The sequence below is a fragment of the Salmo salar genome, chromosome 18, assembly GCF_965601325.2.
Source record: "Salmo salar chromosome 18, fSalSal1, whole genome shotgun sequence".
NCBI lineage: Eukaryota > Metazoa > Chordata > Actinopteri > Salmoniformes > Salmonidae > Salmo > Salmo salar.
In genome coordinates this window covers 35,766,569-35,783,328 of record NC_138308.1, presented here as the reverse complement: position 1 = coordinate 35,783,328, position 16,760 = coordinate 35,766,569, and the positions used below count along the sequence as shown (strand labels likewise).

Genomic DNA, 16,760 nt, shown 5'->3' with positions numbered 1-16,760 from the left:
CTTATTATTGTAAAGCACACGTCAGCTAAATAAAAAGACTATCCACCCATTTCCAGAGCGGATAAATACAGCCTAGACATAGCCTACTACAACACGCAGCCTCAGCCAGCCAGACGTATCCTAGTCCTAAACGTTAATACCGTAGGTAATTCCACTCTTCGCTGCATGTGGAGTGTGAGTGTGGACAGCTAGAAATATGTTGACTGAGTCACTGCTGCCACATTCCAGGAGAGGAGGACTGCCCGGGCTGCCTCTCTTCTGATAAGCATCCTATGGTCTTCTGTACAAGTCAAGATGGCGGTGTCGGCAACGGAAAAGGACGCAATAGTGAGTACTACAATTTTCAGGAAAACAGCGGTTTGCTTGGAATTTGTTGTTTTCTGTATCTGCACGTAAAACGTTGAAGCGTGTCATTTGTGGAGAGCTATAATTAACGTCATCATGAAGTTTGTATTATTGTGTGGAGTAATATGGCAATAGGCTGCCTGTGCATTCCCAAGCACAGCCCGAGTCGACCTCTGATGTGGGCGCGGAACAAATTCAATGATTCTGCATGATAACATGTTTCTGTGTGGTGCTCACCTAGGTCGTTTGACCGATACGGTGCATTACTTCTCGTTATCAGTTTACAATGTGGGCTGTCTATGTGCGGGTTGGTGGTAATGACCGACCGTTCTCACAGGTTTTACTTTCTCTAGTCTAGAACATGACACATGTTTTGACAGCCATGGGTTTCCCCACCTTTTCATTGTTGAATAGCGGCATGAGGACCATGCAGAGAAGACATCTAGAGCAATATGCAGCCTTTTAAAACGCTAGGCTACTCCGCCCATTGAGTAGGCTGCTATCGTTTAGGCTGTACCTGATCAATACGTTGTGTTTTTTTCTTTCCCTTTTGTCTCTGGTGGTTTTGAAGAATACTGAAGATGACCATCACAACGATTCGTTCGGGAACCCCGGGCTTATATCACCGGATAGGGAGGACATTGCACGGCTTCTGGTGGGACGATTCATCCTGAAACATCCACGTTATTCAATATATACGCCTGTATTATTTTCTTTGTCCACGTTGTGATGATGGTTTAAATGTGATGATTTAAAATAAAATGTTGTCTCTCAATCATAGAAGGTGCCATTCAGCGGCCGCATCAGAGGTGGTATGAGGCCGGGGAAGAAGGTCATTGTCATGGGCATTGTTGATCTGGAGCCGGACAGGTAGGCTAAAACAATAACCTCCACTCATTAGGTCTTAGCTCTGGTCCATGTCGTTGGACAGGCAGGCTAAAACAATAACCTCCACTCATTAGGTCTTAGCTCTGGTCCATGTCGTTGGACAGGTAGGCTAAAACAATAACCTCCACTCATTAGGTCTTAGCTCTGGTCCATGTCGTTGGACAGGTAGGCTAAAACAATAACCTCCACTCATTAGGTCTTAGCTCTGGTCCATGTCGTTGGACAGGTAGGCTAAAACAATATCCTCCACTCATTAGGTCTTAGCTCTGGTCCATGTCGTTGGACAGGCAGGCTAAAACAATAACCTCCACTCATTAGGTCTTAGCTCTGGTCCATGTCGTTGGACAGGCAGGCTAAAACAATAACCTCCACTCATTAGGTCTTAGCTCTGGTCCATGTCGTTGGACAGGTAGGCTAAAACAATAACCTCCACTCATTAGGTCTTAGCTCTGGTCCATGTCGTTGGACAGGTAGGCTAAAACAATAACCTCCACTCATTAGGTCTTAGCTCTGGTCCATGTCGTTGGACAGGTAGGCTAAAACAATAACCTCCACTCATTAGGTCTTAGCTCTGGTCCATGTCGTTGGACAGGTAGGCTAAAACAATAATCTCCACTCATTAGGTCTTAGCTCTGGTCCATGTCGTTGGACAGGTAGGCTAAAACAATAACCTCCACTCATTAGGTCTTAGCTCTGGTCCATGTCGTTGGACAGGCAGGCTAAAACAATAACCTCCACTCATTAGGTCTTAGCTCTGGTCCATGTCGTTGGACAGGCAGGCTAAAACAATAACCTCCACTCATTAGGTCTTAGCTCTGGTCCATGTCGTTGGACAGGCAGGCTAAAACAATAACCTCCACTCATTAGGTCTTAGCTCTGGTCCATGTCGTTGGACAGGCAGGCTAAAACAATATCCTCCACTCATTAGGTCTTAGCTCTGGTCCATGTCGTTGGACAGGCAGGCTAAAACAATAATCTCCACTCATTAGGTCTTAGCTCTGGTCCATGTCGTTGGACAGGTAGGTTAAAACAATAACCTCCACTCATTAGGTCTTAGCTCTGGTCCATGTCGTTACGTGCAGCTTGCTGATGCTGAGACTTCAACTTATTCTTGTAGAAGAGAAGGCGCTCTGGACTGGAGCTAACTAGGTCTATTTGTCAACTGCACCCTGGCTTATCTGAATGAATGTCATTACCAACTTCTTATCTTTCATATACTGCTTTTTCATTAGCTTGTAAGTCCCATTCCATTTTAGGTGGAGATCTGATTCTGTAAGAATGTAGCCTACAGAATGAATTGTTGTGGACCTGTGTATTACATGTTTAATTGGTGAAATGCTGTGTTTTCTATGTTATGTCTGCTGAAGAATGTGAATCTAGCCTAATAAGGAGAGAGAACATTTATTGTAAAAGACAGAATCGAACACAGGCTCAGAAAGGAAAAAGTTCAAAAGAATAATTTATTAGCAGCATGGCAGAAGGCAAAGAAAAAGCCCGGGGGAGGTGAAGAGGAAACATGGAGAACTGTGTGGGTGGGTGTGTTGAGAACGGAGGGCTTTTTCATAATGCAAGGCAGGGTGTTCACCTCCACAGTCAGGCCAGACTGAGGCAGCGCTGGTCTGTCAAGAATGGCACCCTATTCCCTATGTAGGCAACTAGGGCTACATTGGCCCTCATCAAACGTAGTGTGCTACGAAGGGGATAGTGTGCCAGTTGGGACACAGCTTGTTGAGACATTTTAGGGTGTGTCCTTTATAGGCCTCAATAGAAACTAATGGTCAGTTTAAAAACACATTTAGTGACATCAGTTTTAAATGCCTGGCGCACAATATTTATGTGGAAGTTCATGGCAGATGTCAACATGCTGCTCCTCCAGATGCAAAACATAATGACAACATTTATGTGGTGTTTCTCCTACACAGACACCACGTCCCTATAGGCCCTCCTACGTCCCCTACAGCACCACGTCCCTATGGGCCCTCCTACGTCCCCTACAGCACCATGTCCCTATAGGCCCTCCTACGTCCCCTACAGCACCACGTCCCTATAGGCCCTCCTCTATGTCCCCTACAGCATCATGTCCCTATAGGCGCTCCTCTATGTCCCCTACAGCGTCATGTCCCTATAGGCCCTCCTCTGTCCCCTACAGCGTCATGTCCCTATAGGCCCTCCTCTATGTCCCCTACAGCGTCATGTCCCTATAGGCCCTCCTCTATGTCCCCTACAGCATCATGTCCCTATAGGCCCTCCTCTATGTCCCCTACAGCATCATGTCCCTATAGGCCCTCCTCTATGTCCCCTACAGCATCATGTCCCTATAGGCCCTCCTCTATGTCCCCTACAGCATCATGTCCCTATAGGCCCTCCTCTATGTCCCCTACAGCATCATGTCCCTATAGGCCCTCCTCTATGTCCCCTACAGCATCATGTCCCTATAGGCCCCCCTCTCTGTCTCTTACAGCTCCATTACCATTGTCCCCATAGGGACAGGTTATCCTAGGGCTCCCACTAAAGGACAGGTTGCCCTAGGGCTCCCACTAAGGGACAGGTTATCCTAGGGCTCCCACTAAAGGACAGGTTGCCCTAGGGCTCCCACTAAGGGACAGGTTACCCTAGGGCTCCCACTAAAGGACAGGTTACCCTAGGGCTCCCACTAAAGGACAGGTTACCCTAGGGCTCCCACTAAAGGACAGGTTACCCTAGGGCTCCCACTAAGGGACAGGTTACCCTAGGGCTCCCACTAAGGGACAGGTTACCCTAGGGCTCCCACTAAAGGACAGGTTACCCTAGGGCTCCCACTAAGGGACAGGTTACCCTAGGGCTCCCACTAAGGGACAGGTTACCCTAGGGCTCCCACTAAGGGATTGGTTACCCAAGGGCTCCCACTAAGGGACAGGTTACCCTAGGGCTCCCACTAAGGGACAGGTTACCCTAGGGCTCCCACTAAGGGACAGGTTGCCCTAGGGCTCCCACTAAGGGACAGGTTGCCCTAGGGCTCCCACTAAGGGACAGGTTGCCCTAGGGCTCCCACTAAGGGACAGGTTGCCCTAGGGCTCCCACTAAGGGACAGGTTGCCCTAGGGCTCCCACTAAGGGACAGGTTGCCCTAGGGCTCCCACTAAGGGACAGGTTGCCCTAGGGCTCCCACTAAGGGACAGGTTGCCCTAGGGCTCCCACTAAGGGACAGGTTGCCCTAGGGCTCCCACTAAGGGACAGGTTGCCCTAGGGCTCCCACTAAGGGACAGGTTGCCCTAGGGCTCCCACTAAGGGACAGGTTGCCCTAGGGCTCCCACTAAGGGACAGGTTGCCCTAGGGCTCCCACTAAGGGACAGGTTGCCCTAGGGCTCCCACTAAGGGACAGGTTGCCCTAGGGCTCCCACTAAGGGACAGGTTGCCCTAGGGCTCCCACTAAGGGACAGGTTGCCCTAGGGCTCCCACTAAGGGACAGGTTGCCCTAGGGCTCCCACTAAGGGACAGGTTGCCCTAGGGCTCCCACAAAGGGACAGGTTGCCCTAGGGCTCCCACAAAGGGACAGGTTGCCCTAGGGCTCCCACAAAGGGACAGGTTGCCCTAGGGCTCCCACAAAGGGACAGGTTGCCCTAGGGCTCCCACTAAGGGACAGGTTACCCTAGGGCTCCCACTAAGGGACAGGTTACCCTAGGGCTCCCACTAAAGGACAGGTTACCCTAGGGCTCCCACTAAAGGACAGGTTACCCTAGGGCTCCCACTAAAGGACAGGTTACCCTAGGGCTCCCACTAAAGGACAGGTTACCTAGGGCTCCCACTAAAGGACAGGTTACCTAGGGTAAAAAGGGATATTGTTAAACCAGCACAAGGACACCTATTTCTTTTTTCTTCTCTACGTTTCTTTCTGTCTCAGCTTTGACGTCAGCCTGACTTGCGGCCGCGGCACAGAGAAGGAGGAACCACAGCCGGATGTGGCCCTGAAACTCAGCGCTCGATTCGCCGAGCGGCAGTTTCTGCGTAACTCCCGCGTCTCGGGAAAATGGAGCGAGGAGGAGAAGTCTATCGACTACTTCCCCTTCATCCCTGACCAGCCCTTCAGGGTACCTGTTACACTGATCCTAATATCTAACCTCTAATCCTAACCCCTAAAATATCATCCTAACCTTTAATCCTAACCCCTAACCTTTAATCCTAACCTCTAATCCTAACCCCTAACCTCTAATCCCAACCCCGAACCTCTAATGCTAACCCCTACCCCTTAATCCATAACCCTAACTGGACCAGGCCTTCAAGATACCATAACACTCCACTCTCTTTTTAAATTCTAACCCCTAACCCGACCATCCCTTCAGGGTACCGAGAACACTTCACGTTCTTATCCAACTTGTCCCAAATGGCACCACATCCCTTTTCTAGTAGACTTCTTTTGACCAGAGCCCTATGGGGCCACTGTTAACAAGGGTCTTAACTTCACGATAATTGGCCTTCCACCACTATCTCTATCTCATACACTCCCTCGCTCTACCCCTCTCTGACTTGTCTTTAGTTGCTGTGATATGATTCAGTACAGACGTTATGTAAAGATATAGCCCAGTGATAAGGAACACACATTGTTCCTTGTTGTGGTTTTAGTGTAAAGCAGGTTGCTCCAGTCACACATTTGTCAGAGGATGAGGGTTAGAGTTGTCAGAGGATGAGGGTTAGAGATGTCAGAGGATGAGGGTTAGAGATGTCAGAGGATGAGGGTTAGAGATGTTAGAGATGTCAGAGGATGAGGGTTAGAGATGTCAGAGGATGAGGGTCAGAGATGTCAGAGGATGAGGGTCAGAGATGTCAGAGGATGAGGGTCAGAGATGTCAGAGGATGAGGGTCAGAGATGTCAGAGGATGAGGGTCAGAGATGTCAGAGGATGAGAGATGTCAGAGGATGAGGGTCAGAGATGTCAGAGGATGAGGGTCAGAGATGTCAGAGGATGAGAGATGTCAGAGGATGAGGGTCAGAGATGTCAGAGGATGAGAGATGTCAGAGGATGAGGGTCAGAGGATGAGGGTCGGAGATGTCGGAGGATGAGGGTCAGAGGATGAGGGTCGGAGATGTCGGAGGATGAGGGTCAGAGGATGAGGGTCGGAGATGTCGGAGGATGAGGGTCAGAGGATGAGGGTCGGAGATGTCGGAGGATGAGGGTCAGAGGATGAGGGTCGGAGATGTCGGAGGATGAGGGTCAGAGGATGAGGGTCGGAGATGTCGGAGGATGAGGGTCAGAGGATGAGGGTCGGAGATGTCGGAGGATGAGGGTCAGAGGATGAGGGTCGGAGATGTCGGAGGATGAGGGTCGGAGGATGGGGGTCGGAGGATGAGGGTCGGAGATGTCAGAGGATGAGGGTCGGAGGATGAGGGTCAGAGATGTCGGAGGATGAGGGTCAGAGATGTCGGAGGATGAGGGTCGGAGGATGAGGGTCGGAGGATGAGGGTCGGAGATGTTGGAGGATGAGGGTCGGAGGATGAGGGTCGGAGGATGAGGGTCGGAGATGTGATTAGTTATGTAAAACCTAACAAGCTCTCTTTCATTTGGAGAAAGAACCACATGGCCACATTATGTGACTTAGTTTAGAAATGGGGTGTTTTATTCTGTTCTCTCTCTCTTCTTGCCTTTTCTCTTTCTCCATCTCTCTCGCTCTCTATCTATCCAGATCGAGATCCACTGCGAGCACACGCGCTTCCGGATATTTGTGGATGGAAACCCGCTCTTTGACTTTTTTCACAAAGTGAAATCTTTGCCGTCCATCGATACAGTGAGGATAGAAGGGGGTCTACAGATCACCAAGCTAGGCTAACCAACCCAGCTGCCATGCCTGTGTGTGACACAACAAGAACTCAATACAGGTGAACACACACACACCTGTTACTACAATACCCACAATGCAACACTGCAGCGCCTAGCGCTTTGGAAAGGCCTCGCCATCCCGGTTTGGTTCTGCCATCACTCCTCTTCTTCTTCTTTCCCTTTTATCTTGTCATGTCTCTACCAAGATCTGACGTTATTGTGACCTTCCTAATTGTTGGTTGAATGGTTGCAATGCAACGCAGCTCTGCGTGTCTTTGTTCTGAAAGAATTCCTTTGTTTTCTTCCTCAGTTCTGTGTGTGTCAGGGATCTCACAATATAAACGCCTGCTCATGGTTACCAAGCATCCTATGGGGATTTTGCTGAGAGAGGGAGCCCTATTCCAAATGTAATAGTGCACTGCTTTTGGGGCACTATTGGGCACTAGAGTGCTATTTGGGACACAACCGTAGAGCACCAAGAAGTATTTGCTTTCATGTGGAGAAATCCTACAATTCTCAGGAGGTTTCTCAGGAATCAACACCATTTATCACCTAAATGAGGGTTATTTCGTGGGGTTGACAAGCTCAATATTATGGGAGCTTCCATTTTTGCACTCCCTTCCTGTTCTTGAATTGGGTTTTATTGGTTGGTTGGTTGTCATGGTTATTGGCATCCTAACTCAATGACCTACATACAGAGGTGCATTCTAAATTGCATTTTATTCCCTATATAGTGCGCTACTTTGATCAGGGCCCATTGGGCTCTGGCCAAAAGTAGTGCACTACGTAGGGAATAGGGTGCCATTTGGAAAGGGAAATGCGGAATATATTGTGGAGTCTCAGCAAGATGTACCGTAGCAGCTTTTTGATTGAAATGTCTTGTAACTGTATGCAGTGTATTAATGGTGGTTCTTACTCACAATTTCAGTTCATTGCAACCATTCTCCTCCTGTAGATATAGATATTGCACTGACATAGAGCTACATGGTAGTGAATAGAATGTATAGTTCATTTGGAGCTTCGTTTACATTGCTTATTTAAGAGTGATGAACGATTGGTTCATTTAAAGGGGTAGTTCACCACAAAATCCAATTTTATCAGATGTGTTTTATACCTCAACTGTTCTGTGTCGAGCTAATAAACTGGAATTAGAGGTGCCAATCTTTCCTATTCATTTGGGTTCTAGATGAGATCAGTAGGTTTCTCTGAAGACTCACAGCAGTCTAGACAACACAACACGTGGTGTGGAATATGGACTCAGATGGTCTTTCTAGACTTGAAAACATCCTAGCAAATTTTATCTTGGAGTGAACTATCCCTTTAAGGAGTTTGATTAACTGGACTCTGACTTGTAAATGAAGAAAAACCCCAGAGTGAAAACACACCCAGCGATGGCCTGCACTTAGCCTAAACAACCATTCCACTCAAACCTCGCTGTCACAGACCAGATTATTACTGTATATGCAAATGGTGGATTCTCTTCCACACTTGAGCATTTTTTAAACCAGGGTCGTATTCATTAGTGCACACCGAAGTGAAATGTTTTGCCCAAAATAAAAAACAGTTGACCCGAAACTGTAATCGGTACTTTTGGAAGTTTAGACTGTTCCGTTAGCTAGCGATTAGCGGTTGACTGTTGTGAAGAATCTGTTATGAATGTACAGCAGCCATGTTTTTCTATGGTAGCATACCCACTGGGAACAGACGTCAGTTCAACGTCTAGTTTTCATTTCAATTTGGTTGAGTTGTCAACTAACGTGAAATCAACAGAGTTTCACCATGTCATTGGATTTAGGTTAAACGTTGGGTGAAAAAAAGGTCCTTATGTTGATGACTTTTTGCAAATCCAATCAGTTTTCCACATTGATTCAATGTCATCACAAATACTTTTTGGGTTGTTGAAATGACGTGGAAACAACGTTGATTCAACCAATTTCCGCATCTGAAATGGCACCTTACACTTCTAGAAAAAAAAGGTGCTATCTACCTGGAACCAAAAAGGGTGTTACCTGGAACCAGAATGTTCTCCTATGGGGACAGCAGAAGAGCCCTTTTGGAACGCTTTTTTCTAAGAGTGTATTACCTATTTAGTGCACTACTTTGGATCAGTGCCCACCACTTCATCAACACACAGAGATGCTACTGTTCACCAATAACTGTCATATGACTCAGTGGTTTAGTGGAGGGTAAATTCACGTGATCGCAGCTCACACACCTTTTGTATTCTGCGTAAGCATTTACCCACCTATTGCAGAATAATGCTTTGAAAATATATAGAGTGTTACTTTACTCACCACAAACAGGGATCAGAGTTTACCTACCTATTGTTATTTACCACGACATCACTGATATGCCTCTAACAACACACTGCCCCATGTCTATGGCCCAATGCATCTTTCTCTCTCGCTGGACTCACTGCATCTCTCTCTATCTCTCGCTCTCTCGAAACCGAGCCAGGAGAGCAAGAATGGGGCACACGGACATCACATGGTGCCTAGGGGAGCTATTGTGCTCCATCAAAGCTCTCTATTGTCTCTTACTGGGCTTAGTTGTTGGATCTCTCCTCCTCTATATTGTCTCTTTCTGGGCTTAGTTGTTGGATCTCTCCTCCTCTATATTGTCTCTTACTGGGCTTAGTTGTTGGATCTCTCCTCTCTGTGGGCTTAGTTGTTGGATCTCTCCTCTCTGTGGGCTTAGTTGTTGGATCTCTCCTCTCTGTGGGCTTAGTTGTTGGATCTCTCCTCTCTGTGGGCTTAGTTGTTGGATCTCTCTTGTCTCTTACTGGGCTTAGTTGTTGGATCTCTCCTCTATATTGTCTCTTACTGGGCTTAGTTGTTGGATCTCTCCTTCTCTCTATTGTCTCTTACTGGGCTTAGTTGTTGGATCTCTCCTTCTCTCTGTCTCTTACTGGGCTTAGTTGTTGGATCTCTCCTCTATATTGTCTCTTACTGGGCTTAGTTGTTGGATCTCTCCTCTATATTGTCTCTTACTGGGCTTAGTTGTTGGATCTCTCCTCTATATTGTCTCTTACTGGGCTTAGTTGTTGGATCTCTCCTTCTCTCTATTGTCTCTTACTGGGCTTAGTTGTTGGATCTCTCCTTCTCTCTATTGTCTCTTACTGGGCTTAGTTGTTGGATCTCTCCTTCTCTCTGTCTCTTTCTGGGCTTAGTTGTTGGATCTCTCCTTCTCTATATCGTCTCTTACTGGGCTTAGTTGTTGGATCTCTCCTTCTCTATATTTTCTCTTTCTGGGCTTAGTTGTTGGATCTCTCCTCTATATTGTCTCTTACTGGGCTTAGTTGTTGGATCTCTCCTTCTCTATATTGTCTCTTACTGGGCTTAGTTGTTGGATCTCTACTTCTCTATATCGTCTCTTACTGGGCTTAGTTGTTGGATCTCTCCTTCTCTATATTTTCTCTTTCTGGGCTTAGTTCTTGGATCTCTCCTCCATATTGTCTCTTGCTGGGCTTAGTTGTTGGATCTCTCCTTCTCTATATCGTCTCTTACTGGGCTTAGTTGTTGGATCTCTCCTTCTCTATATTGTCTCTTACTGGGCTTAGTTGTTGGATCTCTCCTTCTCTCTGTCTCTTACTGGGCTTAGTTGTTGGATCTCTCCTCTATATTGTCTCTTACTGGACTTAGTTGTGGGATCTCTCCTTCTCTATATCGTCTCTTACTGGGCTTAGTTGTTGGAAGGAGCGCTCATTCTTCAGTTGCCCCTACATAATGCACAACTTTGACCCTAACTTTAACCCTAACCCAAGACACGTTTGACCCTAAGTGCACTACTTTTGACCAGGGCCCAATGTATGGAATAGGGTGCCATTTGGGATGCGTATTTCCTGTTGGAAGCGAGTCAGCTCTGAGTTGTAGATGAGTAGGGAGGGACTTTGGATTAAAGGTGCTACACAGGATTTTTTAAATGGCATTATAATAGTGGAATGATAGTGTTTCACAGTATTACTTACCTGGCTATGATATTTGCCTATTGATTTCTCCCATTGGACAGGCATCTGTTGTCAAAATGGGAAAGCTGTTTTGACTTTGTGGCTGTGTTATCTTTTTAAAATCTGGTCAAGTGGCCAATGTAGAAATCGCTCTGTAATTTCTTGATTAAAAAAATTCTACACTGTTCGCTCAATTTCAGTTTATGTGAGAAAACAAGCACTGAATAGTGTAGGGCAGGGGGATTCACCTCTGACCCTACGAGGTCCGGAGCCTGCTGGTTGTCTGTTCTACCTGATCATTAATATCACCCACCTGGTGTCCCAACAAAAAGCAGTGGAACTGGCTTGGAGGTCCAGTGTTGAGTTTGAGGGGTGTAGCTAAACATATGTTCAATAATAAAACATATATCGTTTTTCCAGCTGTTTGAAGCTGCTGGACCAAAACAGAAAGTAAAAGGCTCAGTTGTGAGTCTCCTCCATGTTACGGGAAATGGGATTCTGGGGATGTAGCACCTTTAAGTCATGATAACTTTGAAGGTTGAGGGGTTGGTTGTTTGGTGTTTATTTTCTTTGCTGTACAGTGCTTCAAATGGTCCCTTCCTTGGTTTACCCCTGTAAGATGCTTCAAATGGTCCCTTCCTTGGTTTACCCCTGTAAGATGCTTCAAATGGTCCCTTCCTTGGTTTACCCCTGTAAGATGCTTCAAATGGTCCCTTCCTTGGTTTACCCCTGTAAGATGCTTCAAATGGTCCCTTCCTTGGTTTACCCCTGTAAGATGCTTCAAATGGTCCCTTCCTTGGTTTACCCCTGTAAGATGCTTCAAATGGTCCCTTCCTTGGTTTACCCCTGTAAGATGCTTCAAATGGTCCCTTCCTTGGTTTACCCCTGTAAGATGCTTCAAATGGTCCCTTCCTTGGTTTACCCCTGTAAGATGCTTCAAATGGTCCCTTCCTTGGTTTACCCCTGTAAGATGCTTCAAATGGTCCCTTCCTTGGTTTACCCCTGTAAGATGCTTCAAATGGTCCCTTCCTTGGTTTACCCCTGTAAGATGCTTCAAATGGTCCCTTCCTTGGTTTACCCCTGTAAGATGCTTCAAATGGACCCTTCCTTGGTTTAACCCTGTAAGATGCTTCAAATGGTCCCTTCCTTGGTTTACCCCTGTAAGATGCTTCAAATGGACCCTTCCTTGGTTTACCCCTGTAAGATGCTTCAAATGGACCCTTCCTTGGTTTACCCCTGTAAGATGCTTCAAATGGACCCTTCCTTGGTTTACCCCTGTAAGATGCTTCAAATGGACCCTTCCTTGGTTTACCCCTGTAAGATGCTTCAAATGGACCCTTCCTTGGTTTAACCCTGTAAGATGCTTCAAATGGACCCTTCCTTGGTTTAACCCTGTAAGATGCTTCAAATGGACCCTTCCTTGGTTTTGCCCAGATAGGCCACTGCACTGACTGAACCCTGTAGAGTGCATCACATTCCGCATGGGGGGATAGTGAATGGTTGGTAATGAATATGTGTGTGTGTGTGTGCTATATCAGACGTTCAGTCTCTGAACATCATTACAGTAGGCAATCCATGACAATATTCTGTGGGATGTTCAGTAGGCTACATATCCACAGGTCTTTTCTGTAAGAGAGCAATAACATCCTCCTCTCTGTCTTTTTCTCCTGGATGGTCACACAGGGTTTTCCTGAGGTACTAACATAGAGAACTCTTTTTTTGCATGACGGGCACTCATTTCCGTAAGGAAACTACAGTAGGCTATTAGGAAGGCAATACGGAGGACAGAGAGAGAGAGAGAGTTTCTATGAACCAGCCCAATGCACTGACCTCAACAGTATTGTATCCTTAATGTTGTATTAGGCTGAGTCTGGGTGTGTTTCGGGTGGCTGATTTCATTGTCGGTGCTGATCTGGCTGTAGCGAGTGGAAACTATCCCTCGTGAAACCACAACTTCTGGCTGTAGTGAGTTGGAAACTATCCCTCGTGAAACTACTTCATTTTAAATACAAACAAATATCCAGTTGCCCCATGGGAAAATAAGTAGACCTATATAATTCACATTGGAACTCCTTAAGAGACCTAACTTAATAACCTAATAATACATCTATGTATAAAAGTCCAAATTGTGGTTAAAACCAAGAGGCAGAATAAAAGACGTGTTCTAGTGCTTAATAATGTCATACATGTCACTCTAGCATCTCACCTGTGGTTCAGCCTGTTACATGTCACTCTAGCATCTCTCCTGTGGTTCAGCCTGTTACATGTCACTCTAGCATCTCGCCTGTGGTTCAGCCTGTCAGTTGTGGTCCAGGGGTCAACTTGAGAGGTCACTCACTCCCATGGCGCTGTATATCCAGGAAGAACGTGGGGAGGGAGATAACACAAAGACTTCCTGATTCACAACGTGGGGCGGGGGCTTATTCCGGAGGGGCACAACAACGTTAACATAGAAATACATTGTGTATAACAGTCATGTCTGTCTGTAATGTGAAATAGGAAATGGTAACCTGTCATTACTTCATATCTCTATCTGCAACAGCCTAGTAAATGGTGCATCCTACTGACTAAGCCCCTAGAAAGGCTTGTTTTGTGACTCTGTCTCATGATCCTAACTCCTCTACTGGCATTCAACTGGCATTCAAGCAAACATGCAGTACAGAAAATGTTACATTGGTCTTTTGCCATAAACTGCATAAATACTGATTAATCAGTCAATGCTAATTGGAAGAAATCAGGGTTGGACTTGATTGAAATGAGTTACTGTGATTTGAATGAGATGGTGTATTGCTGGAACACAGGAGCTACTAGGAGTTTTCCACAATGTGAAATACCTGCAGTGTTTGTTTGAACTCAGCCCTTGGGTCTACAGCTGCAGCCTGCCACAACACAAATACCATTCAACCCACTCTGACCTACACTGGCCTCAGAAAAACAGCAGAAAAACATGGAAGACTTTTGGTTTGAACTGAATGTCATTGCTCCCTGATTATAATCTGATGTTAACATGCCTTCGGACTTTGTACATATTTTGAACATGGCCTTGTTGGTTTGGTTTTTACATGAGAAAATGTGTCTATGTGCTTTATAGGCAAAACGTTTCGGTACGCTTGTGTTGTTGACAGACCTGGGTTGAAATACTATTTGATATCATTTCAAATACTTTATCTTGGCTCGACTGGCACAATGGAACCAATAGAATAGTCACAAGGACTGCAAGCCCCGCCCATCAGGCACTCCAGGCAGACTAGACTAGAGCAAACTCTGAACGTTTTTGAAAGATTTCAAGTAGTAATTGAACCCCGGTCTGGTTGTTGAAAACAAGTACTATGTGAGCATATTGTATATCTGAGAAGCCAAGATTATAGGTTTTCCTAGTTTTTGTTTTTAAACTTGTCAAAATATGTGATGTCTTTTTGTTCTTTCTACCAGCTGTGTTATAACCTAGTGAAGCATTACACTGCTGTTGGAAGGAAAAGGCCCAAGTCAATGGTTATGTACCAAATGGTACCCTATTCCTTACAAGTGACACTTCTTTTGACCAGAGATCTATGGGCCCTGATTTCAAAGTAGTGCACTACGGTACATAGGGAATAGGGTGCCATTTGGGATGCAGTAATTATTATAGCTTTTTTGGAAAAGCAAACTGTAGTTATTATGGAGTGTCCTATGTAGGTTAGGTTGTGTTGCTGTGTGTGTACAATCGGGCTTCCCTTTTCATTTATAAAGAGTCAAGAACAAGGTTATTTTCTTTTTTAAACAGTGCCTATTAAATACTAAAAGATGAACGCTTTTGAATTACAAGACATCTATAAAGTTAACTCTGACCAAGTTGTTCTCTCACCAATTAACATCAGATGAGGATTTAGGATGAGAAGTTTATTGTTTATTATGAAGTGTAAAAGAAGCCTGTCTGCTACAATATGTAAAGGGTTGTTTCTGTCTGATGTAGAGAGTGTTGTCTGACTGACTGACTCAGGAAAGAAGATCCCTGGTTAACAGGTTCATTCTCTATTCTGGGTTTTCAACAGAGGATCCTGCATATAACCAGTCCCACAGGAGCAATACAACTCTGTCTGTGTCCCAAAGGGCAATCTATTCCTTTATATAGAGCACTACTTTCAACTGGTCAAATGTAGGGAACTGTCGGGAATAGTGTGTTATTTGGGACACGCAGACTTATTATACACTATTTCCTAACTGAATGAAACCAAATTGAGTCATTCATGGAGAATTTTAACATTTTGCATTAGAGCATGTTTTGTTTGTGTGCATTAAAGGAGTAATTCCACTAGTTGTGCTCTCTTCCTCTTCAAATGTTTTCTTTTCCCATGCTTTTGTTAAAACAACTACTTTGTAGACCAATAAACGTGTCATCTTGGAATGTGCTGGTGCTCAATGTGTTTCATTCTGACAGGCTGAACCACAGTATGGAGCTCTTGACAACGAGCCATCAGGAAAACAAGGGAGTCTGTGTCCTGCCCCTGCCAAGCTGAGAGAGGAAGGAGATTGTGTGTGTGCATAAAATAAGTATGGGAGAGAGTGTGTGTGTGTGTGTGTGTGTGTCTGAAAGAGAGTGCGAAAGAGAGAGAGATGAAGGGATGGAGACAGTGTGAGAAGGAGAGATAGGGGTAGAGTCCGCTGGTTTGACATTTGACGTCTTGCCTGACAGACACAAATGCCTTTGTCGCAGTCACTGAGTGATTACAGACAGGAAGTTATGTGGAGGAGCAGTGGAATGGGTTAAAGAAGCAATCGGCAATAACAAAGAGGTTACCCCACCACTGTTTTGGTAATAAACATCTGAGGGATGGAGCTGCAGAAATGTAACCACTCTCAAATTCATAGACCAAGCTTTGGATGTAAGGACTGACCATCCATGATATCAAAATGATCAGTATTTAAATTTTGACTGTTTTGATTTACAATTGCATTGTTTACAAGCAATTGTATACAACTAGCTGATATTTTAGGTTCTGATGGGTTCTGACAGATGAACTAATAAGCTCATTTAGAAGTTCTATTCTTCAAGAATCAATGGGTATTATCATTCATTTAAAAGTCCAAAATGGGGTGTACCAATCACAGATTGCCCCTTTCAAACTGCTTTCCTCAGCCTGGGATGCCTCGGGGAAAAACTAAGGGGAGGTGTCTGACATACAAACTGATATTTAATAAACAAAATGGTTCAAATGAGATAAAGGTTAGGGGTTAAGGTTGGAGTTAAGGTAAGGGTCCGTTTTTGTTTCATCGGGCTTTCAATGGAATGCTCAGGATGACTCGTGATGGTTGTTTATGGTCTGTACTGCCCCCTGCTGTTTCTTTAACAAACTGTTACCACTGGAATGTAGGCCAATGTACTGTTCAATAGTAACATTCTTATCACATTCCTATTAATAAGATCTAGCACCTTTTTGTATCAACATAAAATTATATTTATTTTTTATGATTTCAAGATGCCCTTTTATAGATGTGATTTTGTAGCGGTAGGTAGCCTAGTGGTTGAGTGTTGGGCCAGTAACCAAAAGGACACTGGTTTGAATCCCTGTACAGACTAGGTGAAAAATCTGTTGATGTGCCCTTGAGCAAGGCACTTAACCCGAATTGTCACTGAAACAGTGTCTGTTTCATAATGTAGAAACATCAGCTGTTATATGACTTGACTGATTCTATGATCTCTATTGGTAATAATGTGATGTAATCCTAAAAGATTATAGAGACGATCTGACATGATTGAACGTTACTCAGTAATCTAATCTGGTTGGAGTGATTGCTCGACATAATCTGAGTC

The 16,760-nt window shown here is 45.2% G+C and overlaps 1 protein-coding gene across 1 annotated transcript; it reads left to right on the top strand.

The window, feature by feature from the left end:
- The first annotated feature begins 76 nt into the window (after positions 1-76).
- On the top strand, positions 77-15,357 carry LOC106577312 (galectin-related protein). Its single transcript, XM_045701817.2, has 5 exons — positions 77-327; positions 917-1,000; positions 1,127-1,215; positions 5,113-5,299; positions 6,890-15,357. The coding sequence occupies exons 1-5, from the start codon at positions 295-297 to the stop codon at positions 7,031-7,033; spliced, it is 537 nt and encodes a 178-aa protein (XP_045557773.1). The 5' UTR covers positions 77-294; the 3' UTR covers positions 7,034-15,357.
- Positions 15,358-16,760: the final 1,403 nt, after the last annotated feature.